Raw genomic sequence first — 19,195 nt, forward strand, 5'->3', positions numbered from 1 at the left:
CAGGAAAGTATCCTACAGCCAGGGTCAAATTCAGGTGTGGGGTCTATTGACAACAGTGGATTTGCAGCCCTTCATATTACATCATGTCTGAACTCTGCCCGGAGAGGTTAAATGGTAGCTAAAGAGATAGTTGCCAGTTTTAAGGCCCTTTGTATCCTTCCGGAGGAAAGACAATATAGTAATGCAAACTATTTGTTACTTAGATATTAGTTATTCTCATCTTATTATTAATGGGCCTATTCTTGTAACTCCTGGGGTTCTCAGAGAACTGCTCCGTGAAGGAAATACTCTCTCCTCAGCTCTGTCTAGTAAGGGGAAAGAGCAACATGTAGGGCGAGGCGAACAAATGAGATAGAACAAGTAACAAGAAAGCGACTGGAGCAGAAAAGGGTATCACAAAAACCATGCCAGCCAGCAGAGGGCAGGGTTGGGAAAAGATATGAAGATGGTCAGGGACAATGTTGCAGAAAGAAGAGACATTATCACCCAATCTATCCCAACCCCAGGAGAGGGAATTACTGGAAAGAAAACAGAATATAGACCCATTTCTGCCATAGACAGACAGTCTGATAGAGGGAAAACACATGGAAGAGGTGAAGCTAGAGTGAAGCCTGTAAAATAGCCCATTCTTATTAGGCAGCTTTCCGTCTTAAGCGACCATTGCCCAAACACTGAGTAAAACTCGACCCTACCCTACTGAGACCACCTCCATTAAGCAACAGGCTTTGCCCACTGCTGAACAGCCATGGGAGAACAGTGCATATGCAACTTGTATACACTCCATCAGTGACAAATCAGCTTGTCATTTGAAGGAAAAGTAGTCAGGTAAATTAACCAGCAACAAAGGAGAAGGGCAGCCCCGGCAGAGCAAGCCCGGGCCTGCGTTTGGATGGAGCAGTGCATGGAACTCAGTGACTGAAGACAACAAGTCCTACTCGGTCCCAGTAACATACCTCCCCGTCCCCAGTCACTGACCAAGCAGAGAAAGGCTGAGGAACACCCAGGACTGAATGGATATGGGAGTGGATTCCTTTCTCTCCCTCAGGCATGTGTCCTGATAGGGCAGACTTGAAGTATGTTGGTAGAGCAATTTGGAGTGGTCTAGTGCCCACGCCTGGAGTACTTTATAGTGGGACCGAGTAGTCCATAAACATTAGCTAAGATCAAATGGAGTGTCAGTGTACCATGTCATACATCGTCTGTCAGGGCGATCTAGGTTGCCCTTGCAGGGGTCTGGACTTGATCTAATGGATCTTTGATCACAGAACTTTATCTATGTTCCTGTGACCTAGAGGGGAGGCTCATACCACGCTCAGTAATGTTCATACCTCGTGCCCTTCAAAAGCCAATAACTCTTATCTCCCCATCTCTTTCTTCCCCAAAACCAGCCCATTGCACACAATGGATCATGGGAGTTTCACTGAGAAGTTTATGAAACAGCACTGTCAGCTCCAGAGATGGTGTAAATCAAGACGATGCCCAAATAGATATAAATTCTGCAACTGTCCAGATTTGAGGGAAGAGGAACCTCGTGTAGCAGCCCAGGTAAGATCAGAGAATCAGTTGGCAGGCGTAAAAGCAGGTTGGTGGAATGGCTTTTGGCTTTAATAATAGCTTTGATCTCAGAGATACTTCAGCCCAGGTTTCCCTAGTGATAAATTCAAAGTTTTATAAAATATTAATAAAGCACTGAGCTTAACCTATTTGTAACAGGCTTTGGAGGAGTTGGAAAGCTAGACAAGCTCACTAAAGAACCTGTTTTAGTGCCTAAGCTTGCTGCAAACTACACTGTGTTTTTCTAATGGATTTCTATTCTATTCGGTTTATCATTGTAATAGGTCTGTTTCTTTGCAGGAAGCATAACATTTTGTCTGCATGTTTTGTGGCTGGCATTTAAATCGAACCATGTTGGTCATTTGCCCTAAGACCTTTGATCTTGCCTGCATTCTCATGCCTTCCAATAGTTCATGTCAATAAACATTTAAATGTTATATTATATATTAGGGGTGTGTTACCCTGGGGAGTTAATATTTGTGTTAAACTGACATTGAATTAGCTCTGCAGCATTGATTTGAGTTTTCAAAAGTGACAAAACAGTGAGCGCAGCCCATAGGGTCTCAGTGACCAAATGCTACTGAGGAAATGTCTTGCTGCCCTTTTAAACAGGCTTCTTCAGATCTAATGATTCCCCTTAGCAGAGACAGATACTGAATCTCATTCCACTAACAGTGGAAGCAGGGCATGCACACAGCACAAAAGGTGCAACCCCAGGAGAAGATAAGTTACACACCTTGAATTGAGGGGAACACCACCAGAATGGTACAAAGCCAGGCGGGGGGGGAAGTCCCCTCATGTGTCTCCTCCCAGGAGCTGCACTCACCTGTGCTACTGAACATTCTCTAGCCCTCCATATCGGCTCCTCACCGGATCTTATCCCAAGAGCGTGCTGGCTGGCAAAGTTCCTTCAGAGAGATGCAGTTGCAGCAGGTGTTGCTCTGAATGCGTGGGGAGTTTGGAGAGAGAAACGTCAGAAGTCAGCTCATCCTTAGTTTTCGTGCATGCTGGCTTCTGCGTCCTCCCCACTGTTCCATCTCCCTTGAACCCCCTGCCTCTCACCCTCCCCTTTGGTTCAACCCTGAATCTCATTCCAACAACAGCAGGAGCAGGGCATGCGCATACTACACAAAAGGTGTCGCCCTGTGAGAAAATAGTAGTGATCCGACTTCGAGTATAGTGAATGCCAGTGAAAATGAGGTAGAATCAGAGGCTAAAATGAGGAAAGAACAAGTTAGGAATTACTTAGGCAAATTAGATGTCTTCAAGTCACCAGGGTCTGATGAAATACATCCTAGAATACTCAAGGAGCTGACTGAGGAGATATCTGAGCCATTGGCGATTATCTTTGAAAAGTCATGGAAGACAGGAGAGATTCCAGAGGCCTGGAAAAGGGCAAATATAGTGCCCATCCATAAAAAGGGAAATAAGGACAACCCAGGGAATTACAGACCAGTCAGCTTAACTTCTGTACCCAGAAAGATAATGGAGCAAATAAAGCAATCAATTCGCAAAAACCTAGAAGATAATAGGGTGATAAGTAACAGTCAGCATGGATTTGTCAAGAACAAATCATGTCAAACCAACCTAATCGCTTTCTTTGACAGGGTAGCAAGCCTTGTGGATTGGGGGAGGGAAAGGGGGAAGCAGTAGGTGTGGTACATCTTGACTTTAGTAAAGCTTTTGATACTATCTCACATGACCTTCTCATAAACAAAACTAGGGAAATACAACCTAGATGGAGCTACTATAAGGTGGGTGCATAACTGGTTGGAAAACCATTCCCAGAGCATATTTGTCAGTGGGTCACAGTCAAGCTGGAAGGGCATAACAAGTGGGGTCCCGCAAGGATCAGTTCTGGGTCCTGTTCTGTTCACTATCTTAATCAATGATTTAGACAATGGCATAGAGAGTACACTTATAAAATTTGCGGACGATACCAAGCTGGGAGGGATTGCAAGTGCTTTGGAGGATAGGATTAAAATTCAAAATGATCTGGACAAACTAGAGAATTCAATACGGAAATGCAAAGTATTCCACATAGGAACAATCAGTTGCACACATACAAAATAGGAAAAGACTGCTTAGGAAGCAGTATTGCAGAAGGGGATCCAGGGGGTCATAGTGGACCACAAGCAAAATGAGAGTCAACAGCGTAACGCTGTTGCAAAAAAGGCAAACATCATTCTGGGATGTACTAGCAGGAGTGTTGTAAGCAAGACACAAGAAGTCATTCTTCCACTCTACTCTGTGCTGATTTGGCCTCAGTTGGAGTATTGTGTCCAGTTCTGGGCGCCACATTTCGGGAAAGATGTGGACAAATTGAAGAAAGTCCAGAGAAGACCAACAAAAATGATTAAAGGTCTAGATAACATGATCTGTGTGGGAAGACTGGAAAAATTGAGGTTGTTTAGTCTGGAGAAGAGAAGACCAAGAGGGGACATGATAACAGTTTTCAAGTATATAAAAGGTTGTTACAAGGAGGAGGGAGGTAAATTGTTCTCCTCAACCTCTGAGGATAGGACAAGAAGCAATGGGCTTAAATTGCAGCAAGGGAGGTTTAGGTTGGACATTAGGAAAAACTTCTGAACAGTCAGGAAGCTTAAGCACTGGAATAAATTGCCTAGGGAGGTTGTGGGGTCTCCATCATTGGAGACTTTTAAGAGCAGGTCAGACAAATACCTGTCAGGGATGGTCTAGATAATACTTAGTCCTGCCATGAGTGCAGGGGACTGGACTAGATGACCTCTCGAGGTCCATTTCAGTCCTATGATTCTATGATTCTTTGATTCAGATGGAGTGATCCTTTTATTTCTGGGGTTCTGTTCCTGACAGCAGTAACACTTGGCTTTGGCATTAGTTGAACCATGACAGAGGAGCCCGTGCGGACAGACAGCGAGATCAGCCGCGAAGACTCCATCATGGGCTCCGGTCAGAGAGAAGACATTGCCAGCAGGGCCTCCAGCCCAACAGGCTCCTTGGGCCACCATCCGCACTTGCCCCCCTCGACACACAACCCCAAGGAGATCTGGAAGAAAGGAGGCCGCATGTTCTCAGTCCTGCTGGCCGTCAATTTGGTGCTACTGGCCTGCACCCTGGTGAGCAGTGCAGCCTTCAACCAGGTAGCTGTGCACGACTATGACGTGTTTTTCCTGCTGACCATCATGATGCTGATCTGTATTGCCTGGACACTCTTCTACCTCATCGTCACCACTAAGCGCCAGGATGCCATCCTATACAAGGACTCCCATGCGGGACCTGTCTGGCTGAGAGGTAGAAAGCCACCATGGGTGATACCTTGGGGTGGCGGGGGGTGGGGGGGTGGAGATGGGATCCCATATGAGCTAAGCACTCTGTGGGCAAAGCATTGCCCAGATGGCCACCTAGGGGCCCTTCTCAAAACATCACTCACAGAGAACTACAGAAGGTTCCTTTCCTTAGTGCTCTGGGTCTGAGGGTTTGACTGCTCCAATGATCAGTCTCATTAACCTGCTGGATCCGGTACTTACACAGGAGGGTTCTCCGACGTACTCTGTTATTTTTCAGCCTCGTCATTTGCCATTCCAAGGGCTGTTGGTACAAAGGATTTGTAGGCTTTAGGGTAAAAAGAAAACTGGGACTACTATAAAGGGGAAGCCCAAAACGCCATCTGCCTCTACATGGCAATGCCATTTCTCTCCCTCCACTGTCTGTCTAGACAAGTGTGGGCTCACCTACGTCTACCTGTCCACCCCCACCATGTGCACGTCATCTCTAATTGCCTTTGCTTCCTCAACAGGAGGCCTGGTTTTGTTTGCCATTTTCACCCTCGTGATGGACGTGTTTAAAACTGGGTATTACTCCAGCTTCTACAACTGCCTGTCCGCCATCAAAATTATCTACCCTATCGTGCAGGCTGTGTTTGTGATCGTCCAGGTGAGCGTGGGCTCTTTCAGTGCCCGGGGGACAGGTGGGGTGAGCTCAGGGACAATGCTTGACCTTCCTGGGGTGCTGATCACTCTTGGACCGGTCTCTGCCCAGCGAGCTTAGCTCACTCCTAGATCCATTCTAACCTAGCAGAGCAAACTCAGCTGACTAAACTCCTCAGGGAGCACACTTCCCCGTCCGCCAAACCATATTTGATCTGCGGTGACTTGCTCTAGGTCAAGGTTCATAACTCTTTTCCATACTATGACCTGCTATTATTTGCATAGCAGGACTGGTCACCTGAACCCCCCAGCCAGGTTCTAGCCAGGGCTTCTCTCCCATTTAGCAACATGGAAAGGGCAGGATGGCTGTAACCCCTGATATCTGTTCATGATTGCCTGTGGGGTCTCAACCCCCAGGTTGGGAACCCCTGATGGATGTCAATACTGTGGAGCAGAGAGGGCTGGATGGGAGCAAGGGATAAGCAGGAGCAGCCTGATGTGCAGCAATGGTGGGCAGAAGAAGGAGCTGCAGAGGCAGAGTGGAGAGCATGGGAGGGCTACAGCACAAGGCAAAGTAAATGGCAGAGGAGCGACACGGTTGGGAAAATGGGCCCAGTGCAGCAGAGAATAGGGCAGGGCCTGACTTTCATTCTGCAGAGCATGGAAGTGACCGGGTCTGTTTCTAGTCTGACGCTGCCACTTTGAGGGTCAGTCTTAATCAACGCTTATATTTCTTCCAGACGTACTTTCTGTGGATTTCTGCCAAAGACTGCATTCACGTGCACCTGGACGTTACCAGGCGAGTATTTCTCCCAGCTGGGCCTGTCCTCTTCTGCACTGGTCCCCATTCCTCTGCCGCTGCGAGCCTCCCCTGCAATTCTACAAGGGGAACATTCCTACGTTCTTTCATGTCAATGGGTCTGTTACAGGATTATCCTACCAGGCACACAGAAGAGATGGTCCCGTGGTGAAAAGTGGAGAGCTGCCACTTGGTTCCCAGCTACCCTGAAGTGCTAAAAGGGGAGGGTCCATTCACAGATCAGGTTCAGGAAGCTGTAGAAATGGGGGCCAGCTGCAAAACTGAGAGGCAGAGCCAGGGTTTTGGTTTGAGCCCCTCTCCAGTGTAATCCCGGCCCACGCAGTGTGGCACTCTGTCCCCCTTTAGTGGTGGTTGACCCACAGATAGATGTTAATGAGCCGGCTACCAGGGGCATTCCTGTACTAGCAGCTCACCCTTTAAGATCCAGAAGCAGGAAGACTGATCCCCACGCAGAGGCACAGCCTTACACTAGCACATAATACTTACATTTTAAAAAAAAGTCCTGGTCACTTCCCCGGTACTAGGAAGGAACACAAAGGAGCGTCAGGAAGATCAAAAGGCTGATGGAATGAGAAACCAGACCTCAGATGATCATATTCACTTTCGCAAGACTGGATCCACCTTTCTGGACAGGCCAACCCTGACCAATTACTCTACATACTTCCATCCACACCCTGTGACAGACTGAGCCAGAAACAGTGAGAGACGAGACTTAGTTGGTGCTTACCGGGCAGGGTAGATGGTATGAAGAGTGAAGGGAATGAGAGAGAGCAGTTAGGGCAGCAGACAGGGAATCAGGACACCTGGGTTCTCTTCCTGACCCTGCCACAGACTCCCTGTGTGACTGGGGGAAAGTCACTTCCCCTCCCTGTGCCTCAGTTTCTCCATATATAAAACAGGGATACTGATACTTGCCTGTCTCACAGAGGCAAGGCTTAATTCACTCATGTTTGAAGAGTGCATTGAGGCCTAGAGAGGATAAGTGCCAGAGAAGCAGACTTTGCCTTGATTCTATCTGTCTCTTCTCTCATACAGGTGTGGCTTGATGCTGACGTTGACCACTAATCTAGCCGTGTGGATGTCAGCTGTAACGGACGAGTCCGTGCATAAATCACACACAAAATTCCAGAATGTAACAGAAGGAACACACAGATGGATCATGAAAGGTAATTTGCTCATTAGTAAACCCAGCTAATTCTGGAGCTGAGGCTACGGAGTTAGAAGTCTTTCTCCGGATCAGAGTCTGATACCCTTACTCCGTCTCAGTAGCAATTTCATTGATGAGTGAATGCAAGGGGACTGCCCAGAGTAAGGTGCTATCTTGTGTGAGTAGGGGTATTCCAATCTGGACCTTAGCATCCGTGTCTTGCTTTGTGTCCAGCAGGAGTCATGGGGATGGAGAGAGAACCTAGAATGAACAGAAGAGGAGGAGGGGAGAGGAGGAAAAGAAAAGGAAAGGAAAGAGAGAGAATGAAAGAAAGAACCAGGGTGGAAGACGAAAGGAAGGAAGACGGGATTCGAGACAGGCCCAGATAAGAGAAGAATGTTCACTAAACCAATTGTTTGACAAGGGGGAAAGCAATTCCGAAAGGCAGAAACCAAAGGGAGGCTGAGGTTTCAATGGGCGGACTCTCAGTGTCCAGGCAACCCTGGGTTTTGGGGTCATGAGATCGACTTGTATCTTTGGTCCTGCATTTTAGTGACCATCATTCTCCAGAGTGAGGCTCTTCAGGTCTGTTAAAAAGTGCTTGTTCCCCACAGTAACAATGTAACATGTATGTGTTTTTCCTGTTCCAGCTGGAAGGGCAAGTGACTCAATAGAAGGCTGTAGTTGTACCAGTGAAATTTGCAAGATCTTCCAGAGTGGCTATTTTTGGTTGTATCCCTTCAACATTGAGTACAGTCTCTTTGCCTCTGCCATGCTGTATGTGATGTGGAAGAACGTTGGACGCCTCATAGACCACCACACCCACCATATCCACCACCTGAAGTTCAGGCTCTTCAGAAGGACCTTCTTTGTGGGCATCATTTTGGGGCTTTTGATACTGGTGAGCGGTCTGGCGGTCCTTATTGTTTATGAGGTGCAGGTGAATGCCAGTGGCCAGCCAGACAAGAAAAATGAAGCACTCATCATGTATTACACCTTCAACATAGTTTGCCTGAGCCTGATGTCTCTTGTCTGCATCGGAGGTTCCATTGTCTACAGGTTTGATAAGAGAGACATGGACCACCACAAGAATCCAACCAGGACTTTGGACATGGCCTTATTGCTGGGGGCTGCCGTGGGGCAATATGCTATCTCCTACTACTCCATTGTGGCTGTGGTGGCCAGCACTCCAAGGGATGCCATAAGTGCCCTCAACTTGACCTACTCACTGCTGATGATCGCCCAGCACACCTTCCAGAACATCTTCATCATCGAAGGCCTTCATCGGCAGCCCCCAGAAGATGACCACAAAATTCATCCTCACCAGAAGGACCTATATGGACTCACCTTTGTCAACATCAATGCCGTATCCCTTCGCGTCCCCGAAAGCAGCAGTGCCCTGCCATCCCCCTTGCCCCACGGTCAAGGTGCGGTAGCAATTCAGCCTTCAGACGTGGTACAGTCCATAATGGTCCCCAAGAAGGTGAAATGGAGGAGGAAGTTCCTAAAGGAGATTTCCTTGTTCCTGCTCCTGTGCAACGTAATTGTAAGTGACAGTCAGAAAGAGATTTTTTGGGAGGTGGGTGGGTCAATGGAGGGCAGGAAGTCATGTCCAAGAGGATGTGGTCTAAGGAAAATGTTCCTTTTTCTTACCTTAAATCTCTCACTTAAATCAGAAGATGCTGCACTGAAGTCAGTGGACTTATTGGAAAACAGTCTCTGCTGGTGTAACTAGGCACAGCTCCCTTGATTTCAGTGGCTTTTTGCCCATTTATGCCAGCAGAGAACTGGAGCCCATAACGTTGTAGAATCAGTGCGAAGGAGAGGAGAATCGGGGCCCAATATTTTTCATTAAGCTTAATCCTTTGATTCTATCTTTTTAATGTAGGGAAAAGGCATTTAGAGCCTGATCTAAGCCATTTTGTTATATGTTAGACAGCAAAAGACATGATATCAGGTGATCAGTATTGAAGTATCATGCGTGAAATCCTAGCTCCATTAAAGCCAATGACAGAACTTCCATTGACCAGGATTTCACCCCATGGGTCAAATTGTACTCTCAGGATCTCTATTGACAGGTGTAGCTCAGAGCAGAATCTGGCCCCAAAGAGCTTCACTTAGAAGCCTGCCTTTGATTAGCAATTACACTTGATTAGCAGCCACGATTTTCATTGTAAGCCCTAAGGGAAGCCAATTAAATGTAGCATGACCCCCTTCCTTCCCCCCCAGTGTTTTGAAGGCATTTTGATTTACAGGAGAGCTGTGGAGGAAATACAGACATTTCACAGGAGCTACGGCTTCTGAACAAACCAGGCAGAGACGATTTAGATAAAGAGCCTCCACTCTTTTTCTGTCTCTAATATGGTCCTGAATTTAGAAGATTTATCCTTTCCCTTCTCCCTGACTCTTCTGCCCTTTGAAGCTCTTAGCAGCAGCTACAGCTTCTCACCCCATCCCATCCCTCTCACTGAGACTGTCACGTTTGTTTCCCACCTCCAAACAGCTCTGGATCATGCCAGCATTCGGCGCCCGGCCGCAGTTCGACAACGACAAGGAACTCAACTTCTACGGCTACTCGATGTGGGCTGCCATTGTGGACATTTGCTTGCCCTTCGGGATCTTCTACCGCATGCACGCAGTGGCCAGCCTACTGGAGGTCTACATCATGTCCTAAAAGGAAGAACACCTGCTCTATCAACCCACCTTTCCCGCCCCGGGACTGAAAGTCTGAGTGGCTGTACTGAAGGGTTTGGGGGTTGCATGCATCTCACGCCCTAGCGATGACAGGGCATTACTGCACCACCGTGGAAATAATCCACTCATAGTCCCAGATGTTGTTTTCTACTCATGTATGAGTGCGTGTGTTTGATTTCAATTATTGCTTTAAGTTCTAAGGCTTTTAGAAAAGTGGAACGTGTACAAAGTAGGGCAATGAAAACCACGTGCAGTTCATTCAAATCGATACCCCTTCCTACTAAGGGCCTGATCCTGCTGCCTGCTCCCAATGTCATTGACTTCATTCTCCCAGGGGGCACTCAGTACCTTGTCAGAGCCCATCTATGTGCAGGCTGGATTCCGTTCGCTTTAAGAGATCCATTGGCTTCAATGACATAACTCAGGTGCGCAAGGCAAATGGGACACAAAGCTACATCCCACTGCTGGGAGAGCCATTGCAAAGGAGAAGAATCAAGCTCACAGACATGAAAACTGAACTGGTGGATGTTGAAGGCTTTTGGAATCACGTTAGAATTCTCTTCTCCCCACTATCCGACCACAGTCCTGACGGCTTTGCAATACTGTCTTTGATCACATCCTCTTTCTCCTCATTGAGACTGTATAGCTGCTGATCAGCCAAGGCCCAGAATGACTGAAAGCATCCTTATTCCGGACAGCACCTACTCATGTGCTGAATTCCCACTGAAGCCAATGGGCCCTTAGCACATGGTTAAGTGCAGTCCTGAATAGGAATAGACTTAAGCACGTGCTTAAGGTCTTTCCTGAATCAGGGCCGACGGTTAATTCTATTACGAGAATTAAAAGGATTTTTTAAATAGTTTAATGATTTTTTAAAAAACATATGAACTTATTTTATATAAAAAAATTATTTATTGATTTTCAGTGTAACAATGAATGGCTAAATGTTCACAGTGCCACACAATGAACACATTGGAGATCCAATTCATTCTACAGGCCAGATTTCCTGACCTTAGATGAACACACAGGGCTGCCAGTGATTTCATTTGGAGACCTGTGCATCAGAGAGTGGAACTGATCCATATGGTATCTGCCTAACCTGAAGCAAGCCTCATGAACTCTAAACACGCCATGCTTCGTTTGGCTGGTGCATATAAGTATCAGCAAATGAGTCAACGTGGCACAGCTCAATGTCTCTCTCTTACAAAGTTATGTTTGTAAGAAAGAAAGAAAGAAATTTCATTGTACTGAAGAGGAAAATCGCAGAGCTGATGAAAATTAACAATAATTTCCTGAGGCTATTTGTATATTTCTCAAATAAAAGAATAAATGAAAATCATATTACTTTACTGAGCAGAGTTTACTTTTCACCAGCCAGCTAGAGTAACGTGTAGGTTTGGTCCATGGAACACCAGAGTGAGAGGGAAGAACAAAGATTTTGAGGTGGTTGAAATACTTTGCCCCAAAAAAGAGTTCACATTTCAACAATTCATAGATTTTAAGGCCAAAAGAGACCATTAGAGCATCTAGTCTGACCTCCTGTATATTGCAGGCCATAGAATTTCACCATTTACCTCTCTATTGAGTCCATTAACTTGTGTCTGACAAAAGCTTATCTTCCAGAAAGGTGTGCAGTCTTGATCTGAAGACATCAAGAGAGAGATAATTCACCGCTCCCCTTGGTAGTTTGTGCCAATGGTTAATCACCCTCACTGGTTAAAATGTGTGCCTTATTTCTAATTTGAATTTGTTTGGCTTTAACTTCCAGCCATTGGATGCTTTCCTTTTAGTTTTTTTATTAAGGCAAAGCTACACTAAAATGTTAGCCTACAACATCATATATTACATATTCAGGATCAAGTTAATATTCAAAGAACCTGGCTAAAGATTTTGACTTGCTGGCTGGGGATCCCTCTTTTAAATACCCGTCCTCTTTTTAGTTCTCCTCTTGTGTATGTCCTTGGTGTGAAAGCTTTTCCATTACAAGAACAGTCTGTATTTTACTATACCACAATTCCGTAGGGTGGAGGTGTCACATTTTCCCAATAATTTGCAATACAGCGTCTAGCGCTAAGAGTGAAAATGAAAGTCATTTGTTGTTTGGTTAAAATGCTGATTCTTTCCTAGATCATTAAGCAAGCAGGTCAAGGAGGGATCTCCCAGCCATTGGTTCTTGTAATGCCTTTCTCCACTAGACTCAATGCCCATTAGAACTTTTTTTAAGACCAGCTCTTCAGAGGTTACAAATTAACATGTAAGAGAAACAAGTGAATGAACTGGGAACTGGCTGGACGAAAAAAAACCTAGCCAGAATCTTAAGTTCTCCCTCTGAAGAATTTACTCCTGCTGGTGAATTGTACTTTCCTTATTATTTGCCTTCAGAACGTGTTACCCTCTGTCAAGTTTACAGGACTAGCTATAACTTTGATCCCTCTCTGGTCTCTCTAAGTCCACCCCCACAGGAATCGGGACCCAGGCTTTCCGCTCTCTTTGGGCTACAGAACCCTGTGCATCAACTGTACTTACCCAACAGGCCCGACTGAGTTCAGGTACTTGCATTTCTCCCCTTCAGGAATTGCCACCAGTGGTGTATAGACTTAAAACAAATGTATTGTTGATTTAACCACAGGAACACAACGCATAACATAAGAGAAAAAGGATTTTAAAACAAAAGGTCTTCACACATCTATCTTAACTACAGTCCTAGACGCTGGCAGACCCTAACCTCTGAAGACCTGGATCTCAGCCTCCAAAGCTCTCCTACCCCCTGAGCGAGTGCCTGTCTTTTTAAACCCTTCCTGGCTCCTTTGTTGCGGTTTCCCAGGCTTGGACTGCTGGCCAAAACCTGTCTGCTTAGTCTGCTGCAGGGGGTCAAGCCAGGGCATCAAAACTCAAAGTAGTGGCTCTTGAATAGGCTCTCAAGTAGAGCTGGGCAAAATTTTTCCAACAAATCTTTTTTTCACCCAGAAATGCAGGTTTGGGTGGACCAAAATGTTTCACAAATGTGTGTCAAATTAGTCAGATTGTTTCAGTCAGAAAAAAAGTCTGGAAAAGTCAAAACTTTCCATTCGGACATTTTTGAAACGAAACCTTTTGACCTTCTGATTCAGAACAACTTTGTTTCAAATCAGACTTCATTTTTATTTAAAAATAATAATAAAAAAGGTTAGAAAACCCTCCAAATCAAACCCTTTCATTCAGCCCAAAGCAAATAAACATTCAACTTTTTTGGTCACCAAAAAATTTGGAAAAAAAAATTCATTCAGGTTGACCCAAAATGAATTTTTTTTCTCTCATAGTTTCAGTTCTGCCACCAAACCAAAAATTAATTATTTGTACAGCTCTACTCCAATGTTTGCTTGAGAAGGAGATCTCGGAATCCACCTCCTTCCTGAGTGTGGGCAAAGGCTGTTTGTGGCTGAGATAAGTCTGTTTTATTGCCAATCATTGGCCACCTTTGTCTGCTATTCAATTGTGTTAATATGTCTAGCTATAAACAATGATAGGTGTGTTATTAACGCAAGATTTTTAAAGCCCATCTTCCCTTTTTGAGCCCACAGTCAGGCAGCTGTCCAAATATGACATTTGCACCTATGTATAATTCTGTGTGTAAAAAAATAAAATAAAGTCCAGGTAGAAAATTTCTAAATATATAATTTTGGGCTCTCACGTATAAGAGAACCAAAAAAACCAAAACCTCTTTCCCATAATGAATTGGTAAATGTTTATTTAATGCTCAAAGGGATTTTTACAAGCATTGATGGGCATCAAACTGCACTGTCTAGCCAGTTTAGAAGACACTCTGCCTGCAGGCAAAGCCAGAGTCTCTGCCCAATTAGTTAAACACAGGCTCAGTCTAGCACATCAGTTGCAACTCACAATCACGTGTAAACCTTTCACTGGCCACAAGCCCTTCTAGCCAATACGAATCCAGAAACTCACTCCAGAACTCTAAGGTAGCTCAACTGAATACGACCATGACACAATTAACCCTTCAGTCAATATTTTGTTGCAGCCAGAACAGTGAAAAGGATCAGTAACGGATTCCACCCCCAATGATGATTTTTTCATGGCAAATCAAAATGTTTGATACATAAAGATATTTATACATTCCCCATTAGTGACAGAGCACCTCACAATCTTTCATGTATTTACCCTCACACAATCCCTGTGAGGTGGAGCACACTATTTTACAGAGGAGAAACTGAGGCACCGGGTGGCTGAGTGACTTGTTAAGATCACGCAGGAAGTCTGTGGCAGGGCAGAGACTTATACCTAGGTCTCCTGACCAGCATCTTAACCTCTGGACCAGCCTTTCTTTCACGGTATCTCCAAGTACAGCCATTTTGGAATGAACAGAAATCAGATCTCCATTAGGGGCTGCAGCTCCTGGCGGCATAGACGGGAGATAACCAAACGTCTGCATGGGACACAAACCAAACAACTATCACATCAAACAAAGCAATTATGAGAGCTGCAGGGAACAGAGAAAAAGCTGGAGCCTCACCCTTACGGTTCGGTTGCTAAATGCAGAGTAAAAGGAGCCTGGTTTTCAGTGGTGCTGAGCACCAGCGCACTCCCATTGGTGTCAGTGGGGTTTGCGGGAGCTCAGCACGTCTTAGAAGAAGGCCACTGTTTAGCCTGAATTTGGGTTGAGGAGCCCAGGTTCACCCGAGTTTCAGTTTGGATCTGGATTTCACAGCTGGGCCCTCCCCTGTTCACAGGCCAAACCAGCTCCAGTTCTAGACAACCCTGAACTCCATCCAGATGCAGAGCTGGGTTTTACGGCTTTGGCCCGGTTCTACCCAAACCTGAAAGTCCCAGCCAGGTCTAATACAAATCCAGCTGTCAGGAGAGGACATGAGTCTCCCCTGAGCCATCAAACACACAAAAGCCAGGACCTTTCACCATGTAAGTACACAGCGAGGGAACCAATCTAAGAAAGAGATGGAGATAAGAAATTGCTTTATGGCAGGTGAACAATAGGGAGAGGAAGAGGCTGTGATTAGGGCCCGACCTGAGCTATGGTGTCGTGGATACAGCGAATCTCTCCTTCTTCCCTGATTTCTGAACCATTCCTTGTTTCCTAGGTCAGGTTTTGATTTAGTTGAAGGTGAGGAAGCAGGAGGGGGAGATAATCACAACAGCTCAGCAGCTGGGTGGGAGACGTGTCCAGTCCACTGGCCACGGAAGAGGTCGCTGCTCAGTGCACGCAGGGAGCGGGGAGTTGTCAGGTTTGAAGTCTGGGAGAGTGGGGTTGGGGCAGGGTGCTTGTGGAGGGCTGAGGGGTTGGATGTTTGCTGGGGAGGGGGTGGCCGCTGGGAGGGAAGTTCACCAAAGGGCTGTAGGTGGGTGGATTCAGCTGCTTGTGGTGGGGGAGAGGCCAGGTTGGGTCTTTGCTGAGGGGTGGGGAAATCAGGCTGGCTGCTTGCTTGTGGACAGGTGGGAGCCAGAGGTGAGACCTGGTTCTTGTTGAGGACTGGCTGGGCGGGAAGAGGAGCAACTCCAACACTGGGCCATTGCTCCATCATTTTTGCTCACTAAGGTGGTTGGCTCCCCCGCCTTCAGCTGCAGCGAAGGGAAGGGTGCATGGAGAGTTCTCTGGGGAAAATGGCACATAATCAGAGCTTCTCAATTACCTTATCACACCAGATTCTCAACTGCCAATTAACTCCACGCTATCTGTGATGGGGAAGGGTGTGGGGCTGTACTCTGGAGTGTATTAGGCAACAGGCATTCCACAGAACCCTGTTGGACAAACACCAGAGCACGGTGGCCTCCTACTGCCTTGGCTTGGATTTACAGTTTGACTGGGCAGATACTCTCAGAGACAGCCTGTAACCTTATTCATGCTGAGCGCACAAAGAAAGCTGTTAATCAGAATGCTGCAGATAATGGAGGGGAAGAGGTTATTTCTGGTATTAATGACTTTGATTCAGCCCGGGAGCAAAGAAAGCCATCTCTATGCTGGAAAACTGCACCTGTTTAATTAAATGGATTTAAAACCTGACCTCGTTAATCTGATGCAACCCCCAAAGTAGACGCACTTAAGTTGGTTTAACCCTGGCTTGTATTGAGTCAACTTGCATCAATACATTTGAAAACTGGAAGAGCTATAGTTGAAGAGAGGTGCTTTTCAGCGTCTGCAAGGCCAGAATCCCAAGGTTAAGCAAAGCTGAACCAGTTGGGTTTAGGGGTTTGTAAACTTCCAGCACTTTTCAAGCGTTGAGTTTCATGAACCACTTTTGAATACTGTAAAACATTTTTTTTAAACCTTCAATTATTATTCCTCAAGGAAACTTTATTTACTTCTTTTCCTTCCCAGGGGAGTGTTCAGATCTGGGGGGGTTGATCTGGTCTATTTGAGTGGTTGATGACCCAGTTCCAATCCCTATCCAGGTTTCCCCAAAGCTGTGGGGAGGGCGGGATTTGGAGCTCTGCTTCTAAAGGTAGAATCTAGGATTTCAGCAAAGCCAATTCCTGTCTCCCTGCCCAGGAGATACCCACACCCAACTGCAGAAAACCTAAGCCTGCGGTTTTAAAATCCACAGGAGGGCTCCCAATATTCCACCAAGTGCTCTGGGAAGAAGATTCTGGGTTTGTTATTATCCTATATGGAAATCTGTTTTTTCTGTTAAATATATAGGCTACCAAATGGTATCTTTGAGTAGCCCAGTGGCCTGCTATGCTTTAAAATGGACATTAGGAAAGAAGCTTGATTACCTATCTAAAATGTTGATTGCCCATACATAAGACATGCCATACCAGAACAGACAGTGGTCCATCTAGCCCTGTATCCTGCTCTGGCAGAGGCCAGTACCAGATGCTTCAGAGGTAAGTGCAGGAAACTGTGTAGTGGATTATTATGAAATAACCTGTTGATTGGGGAAATTTCTTCCTACTCCCACCTCCCCATCAGTTACTGGCTGGCTTATGCCATGAAGCATGATGGTTTATAACATGCAATAATATCTTGAAACGCCATTCCTAGGACAGAACTTTGGGGCACTTCCGCCCTTGACTTTTTGACAAATAAATAATTCCTGTCCTTGTTTTCTGTGCCTTAGTCAGTTTCTGATCCAGGACAGTACTTTGCATCTCACCCCATGGTTCCTTCCTTTCCTTATCAGTCTCTTGGGAGGGACTTTGTGACTCAGAACTCAAGCATGTTGTAAAAGTGACAACCCCAGAGCTGCAACGCTACCATTTCTGTTCTTAATAACCTCTCTCCCAGTGTCGTTTCCCTCTAGCTGCACCCCATACATTGCACTTGGAGTTTCAGGGAACACAAACTCAGCTAAGAACAGCCCAGTATTGTTCCTGGCTTCCAACCAAAACCAGAAGTCCGCGCACATTTGCCAAAAATATTCCAGTGGTCTAAAGAAAAGGAGTACTTGTGGCACCTTAGAGACAAACCAATTTATTTGAGCATAAGCTTTCGTGAAAGTCTCTAAGGTGCCACAAGTCCTCCTTTTCTTTTTGTGAATACAGACTAACACGGCTGTTACTCTGAAACCAGTGGTCTAAAGAAACTCACCTTCAGTGGGGCTGGCAGCATACAGCAGGCTGAGAACAAGCGTTGTACAGCTCAGATCAAGAGGAGCCCAAAGCACACTTGAGGATCTGAACACCCCAAAATTTTATGCTATTGGAAATTCAGATTTGGTTCTGAATTCCTCCTTTGGAGCCCATCTCTCATGTCAGGCAGTGATACAGGTAACTTAATCTTCAGGTACTCCTGTGGTTTGGTTTGGAGATGCACCTAAGAGTTTGCATGTTTATCTGATCATATGTCTAGCCATACTGTGCTACACACTTCTCCTGACCACCATCTCCCAAGATTCATCACCTCTTCTGCTTCTGGCAAGGTTGAAAATACCTTGAGACCATTTTTTCCCATTCTGAGCCAGAACCTCAGCTGGTACAAATTGATATAGCTCCATTGATTTGAAGCTGAGGATCTGGCTGTGTATCCCAACCTTTCCGCTTCCGGAACCCAAGAGAACAGCTCAGAGACGTGCAAACAGCACAACCATGTCTCTAAACACCCTCAGACTTTGCAGACTCAGGTAAAACGAGTCCTGGATCCAAACTCACCTGGTTTTGGTATCACCTAAGAAAAAGCCACCTCCCTTTTGGTCTGTTTCTACAGAGAGGCTTGGAGAAAATGAAAAATGGTGGTGGGGGTACAAAGAGATCCAAACTTTTTTTTCAAAACCAGTTCAGCTGAGGTTCATTCTGAGACCGGGGAGAAAGTTCCGGTTGTTTTAGCCAGCCCAGTTTGCCCATCATCCCCAACCTGGAGCTCCCTTGAGTGTGCCAGTGAGGGAGAAGTGACTTTCAGACACCGTGGAGCTTCAAAAGGCATTAGTCATATGGGCTTGCGGTTTTCACCAGTCAGCACATCCTGCGTAGAGAACTAACAGGCAGTTGACACGGGCCGGCCAGGGTCGATTCCTATTGGCTGCCCTCTGCCGAGCTAATGAGCCTCTCAGCGAGGTCATTAATATAATGACAATAATATTCCAAAAGTAAACAGGCAAAAATCAATGTGCTGTGAGAGCCCAGGTTCCACTTTCCAGTTGGCAGCCCTTGCCTGCCTGTCGCAGCTCTTTAGAGAAGCCTGGAGAGGGCCGGGGCTGAACGGCAGTCATTGCGGGGCGGGGGGTGATTTTAGCTTTGCGTGCCTGGAGAATGTAAAACGGGTCCCACCAGTTGCTGCTTCCACCCTGCGGATCTCACCAGCCGTGTGGAGGTAAGAATGTAATAGAGAACTCTGGCCAGTATGGACACCTCTTCTCGGCGTCTCCTTTCTCTGGGTCATTCCTGGGAATTGGCGGAAAGGTTGGACGTGGTCCTGCACTTCCTGCCGGGTCCCTTTTCTGCTGGCTTGGGGAATCCTCTCCAGCAGGATGGATGTATTTTGATACTGTTATTCTGGAGGTAGTTCCAGTTAGGAAGTGTCTCCGCCCTGTCTCTCCCTAACACCCCTTGCTCTACGGATCACCCCCTGAGGGAGTGAGGGTGGGATTAGCACCAGCTGCTGAAATTTGGCTCTGAGACTATGTCCTT

The 19,195-nt window shown here is 46.2% G+C and overlaps 1 protein-coding gene across 1 annotated transcript; it reads left to right on the forward strand.

Annotated features, from left to right (window-relative positions):
* The first annotated feature begins 4,421 nt into the window (after nt 1-4,421).
* OTOP2 (otopetrin 2) lies at nt 4,422-10,137 on the forward strand. Its single transcript, XM_073311393.1, has 6 exons — nt 4,422-4,827; nt 5,333-5,469; nt 6,203-6,261; nt 7,318-7,448; nt 8,080-8,975; nt 9,933-10,137. The coding sequence occupies exons 1-6, from the start codon at nt 4,422-4,424 to the stop codon at nt 10,101-10,103; spliced, it is 1,800 nt and encodes a 599-aa protein (XP_073167494.1). The 3' UTR covers nt 10,104-10,137.
* The last annotated feature ends 9,058 nt before the right edge of the window (nt 10,138-19,195 follow it).

The sequence above is a fragment of the Lepidochelys kempii genome, chromosome 14 (genome assembly GCF_965140285.1).
Source record: "Lepidochelys kempii isolate rLepKem1 chromosome 14, rLepKem1.hap1, whole genome shotgun sequence".
In the NCBI taxonomy this organism is placed as follows: domain Eukaryota; kingdom Metazoa; phylum Chordata; order Testudines; family Cheloniidae; genus Lepidochelys; species Lepidochelys kempii.

Excerpts from the sequence above, each read along its gene's own strand:
- OTOP2 (XM_073311393.1), top strand. The coding sequence starts at position 4,422 with ATGACAGAGGAGCCCGTGCGGACAGACAGCGAGATCAGCCGCGAAGAC. Across the intron at positions 6,262-7,317 it reads GTGCACCTGGACGTTACCAG|GTGTGGCTTGATGCTGACGT; the intron begins GCGAGTATTTCT and ends TCTCTCATACAG. Across the intron at positions 8,976-9,932 it reads TGCTCCTGTGCAACGTAATT|CTCTGGATCATGCCAGCATT; the intron begins GTAAGTGACAGT and ends ACCTCCAAACAG.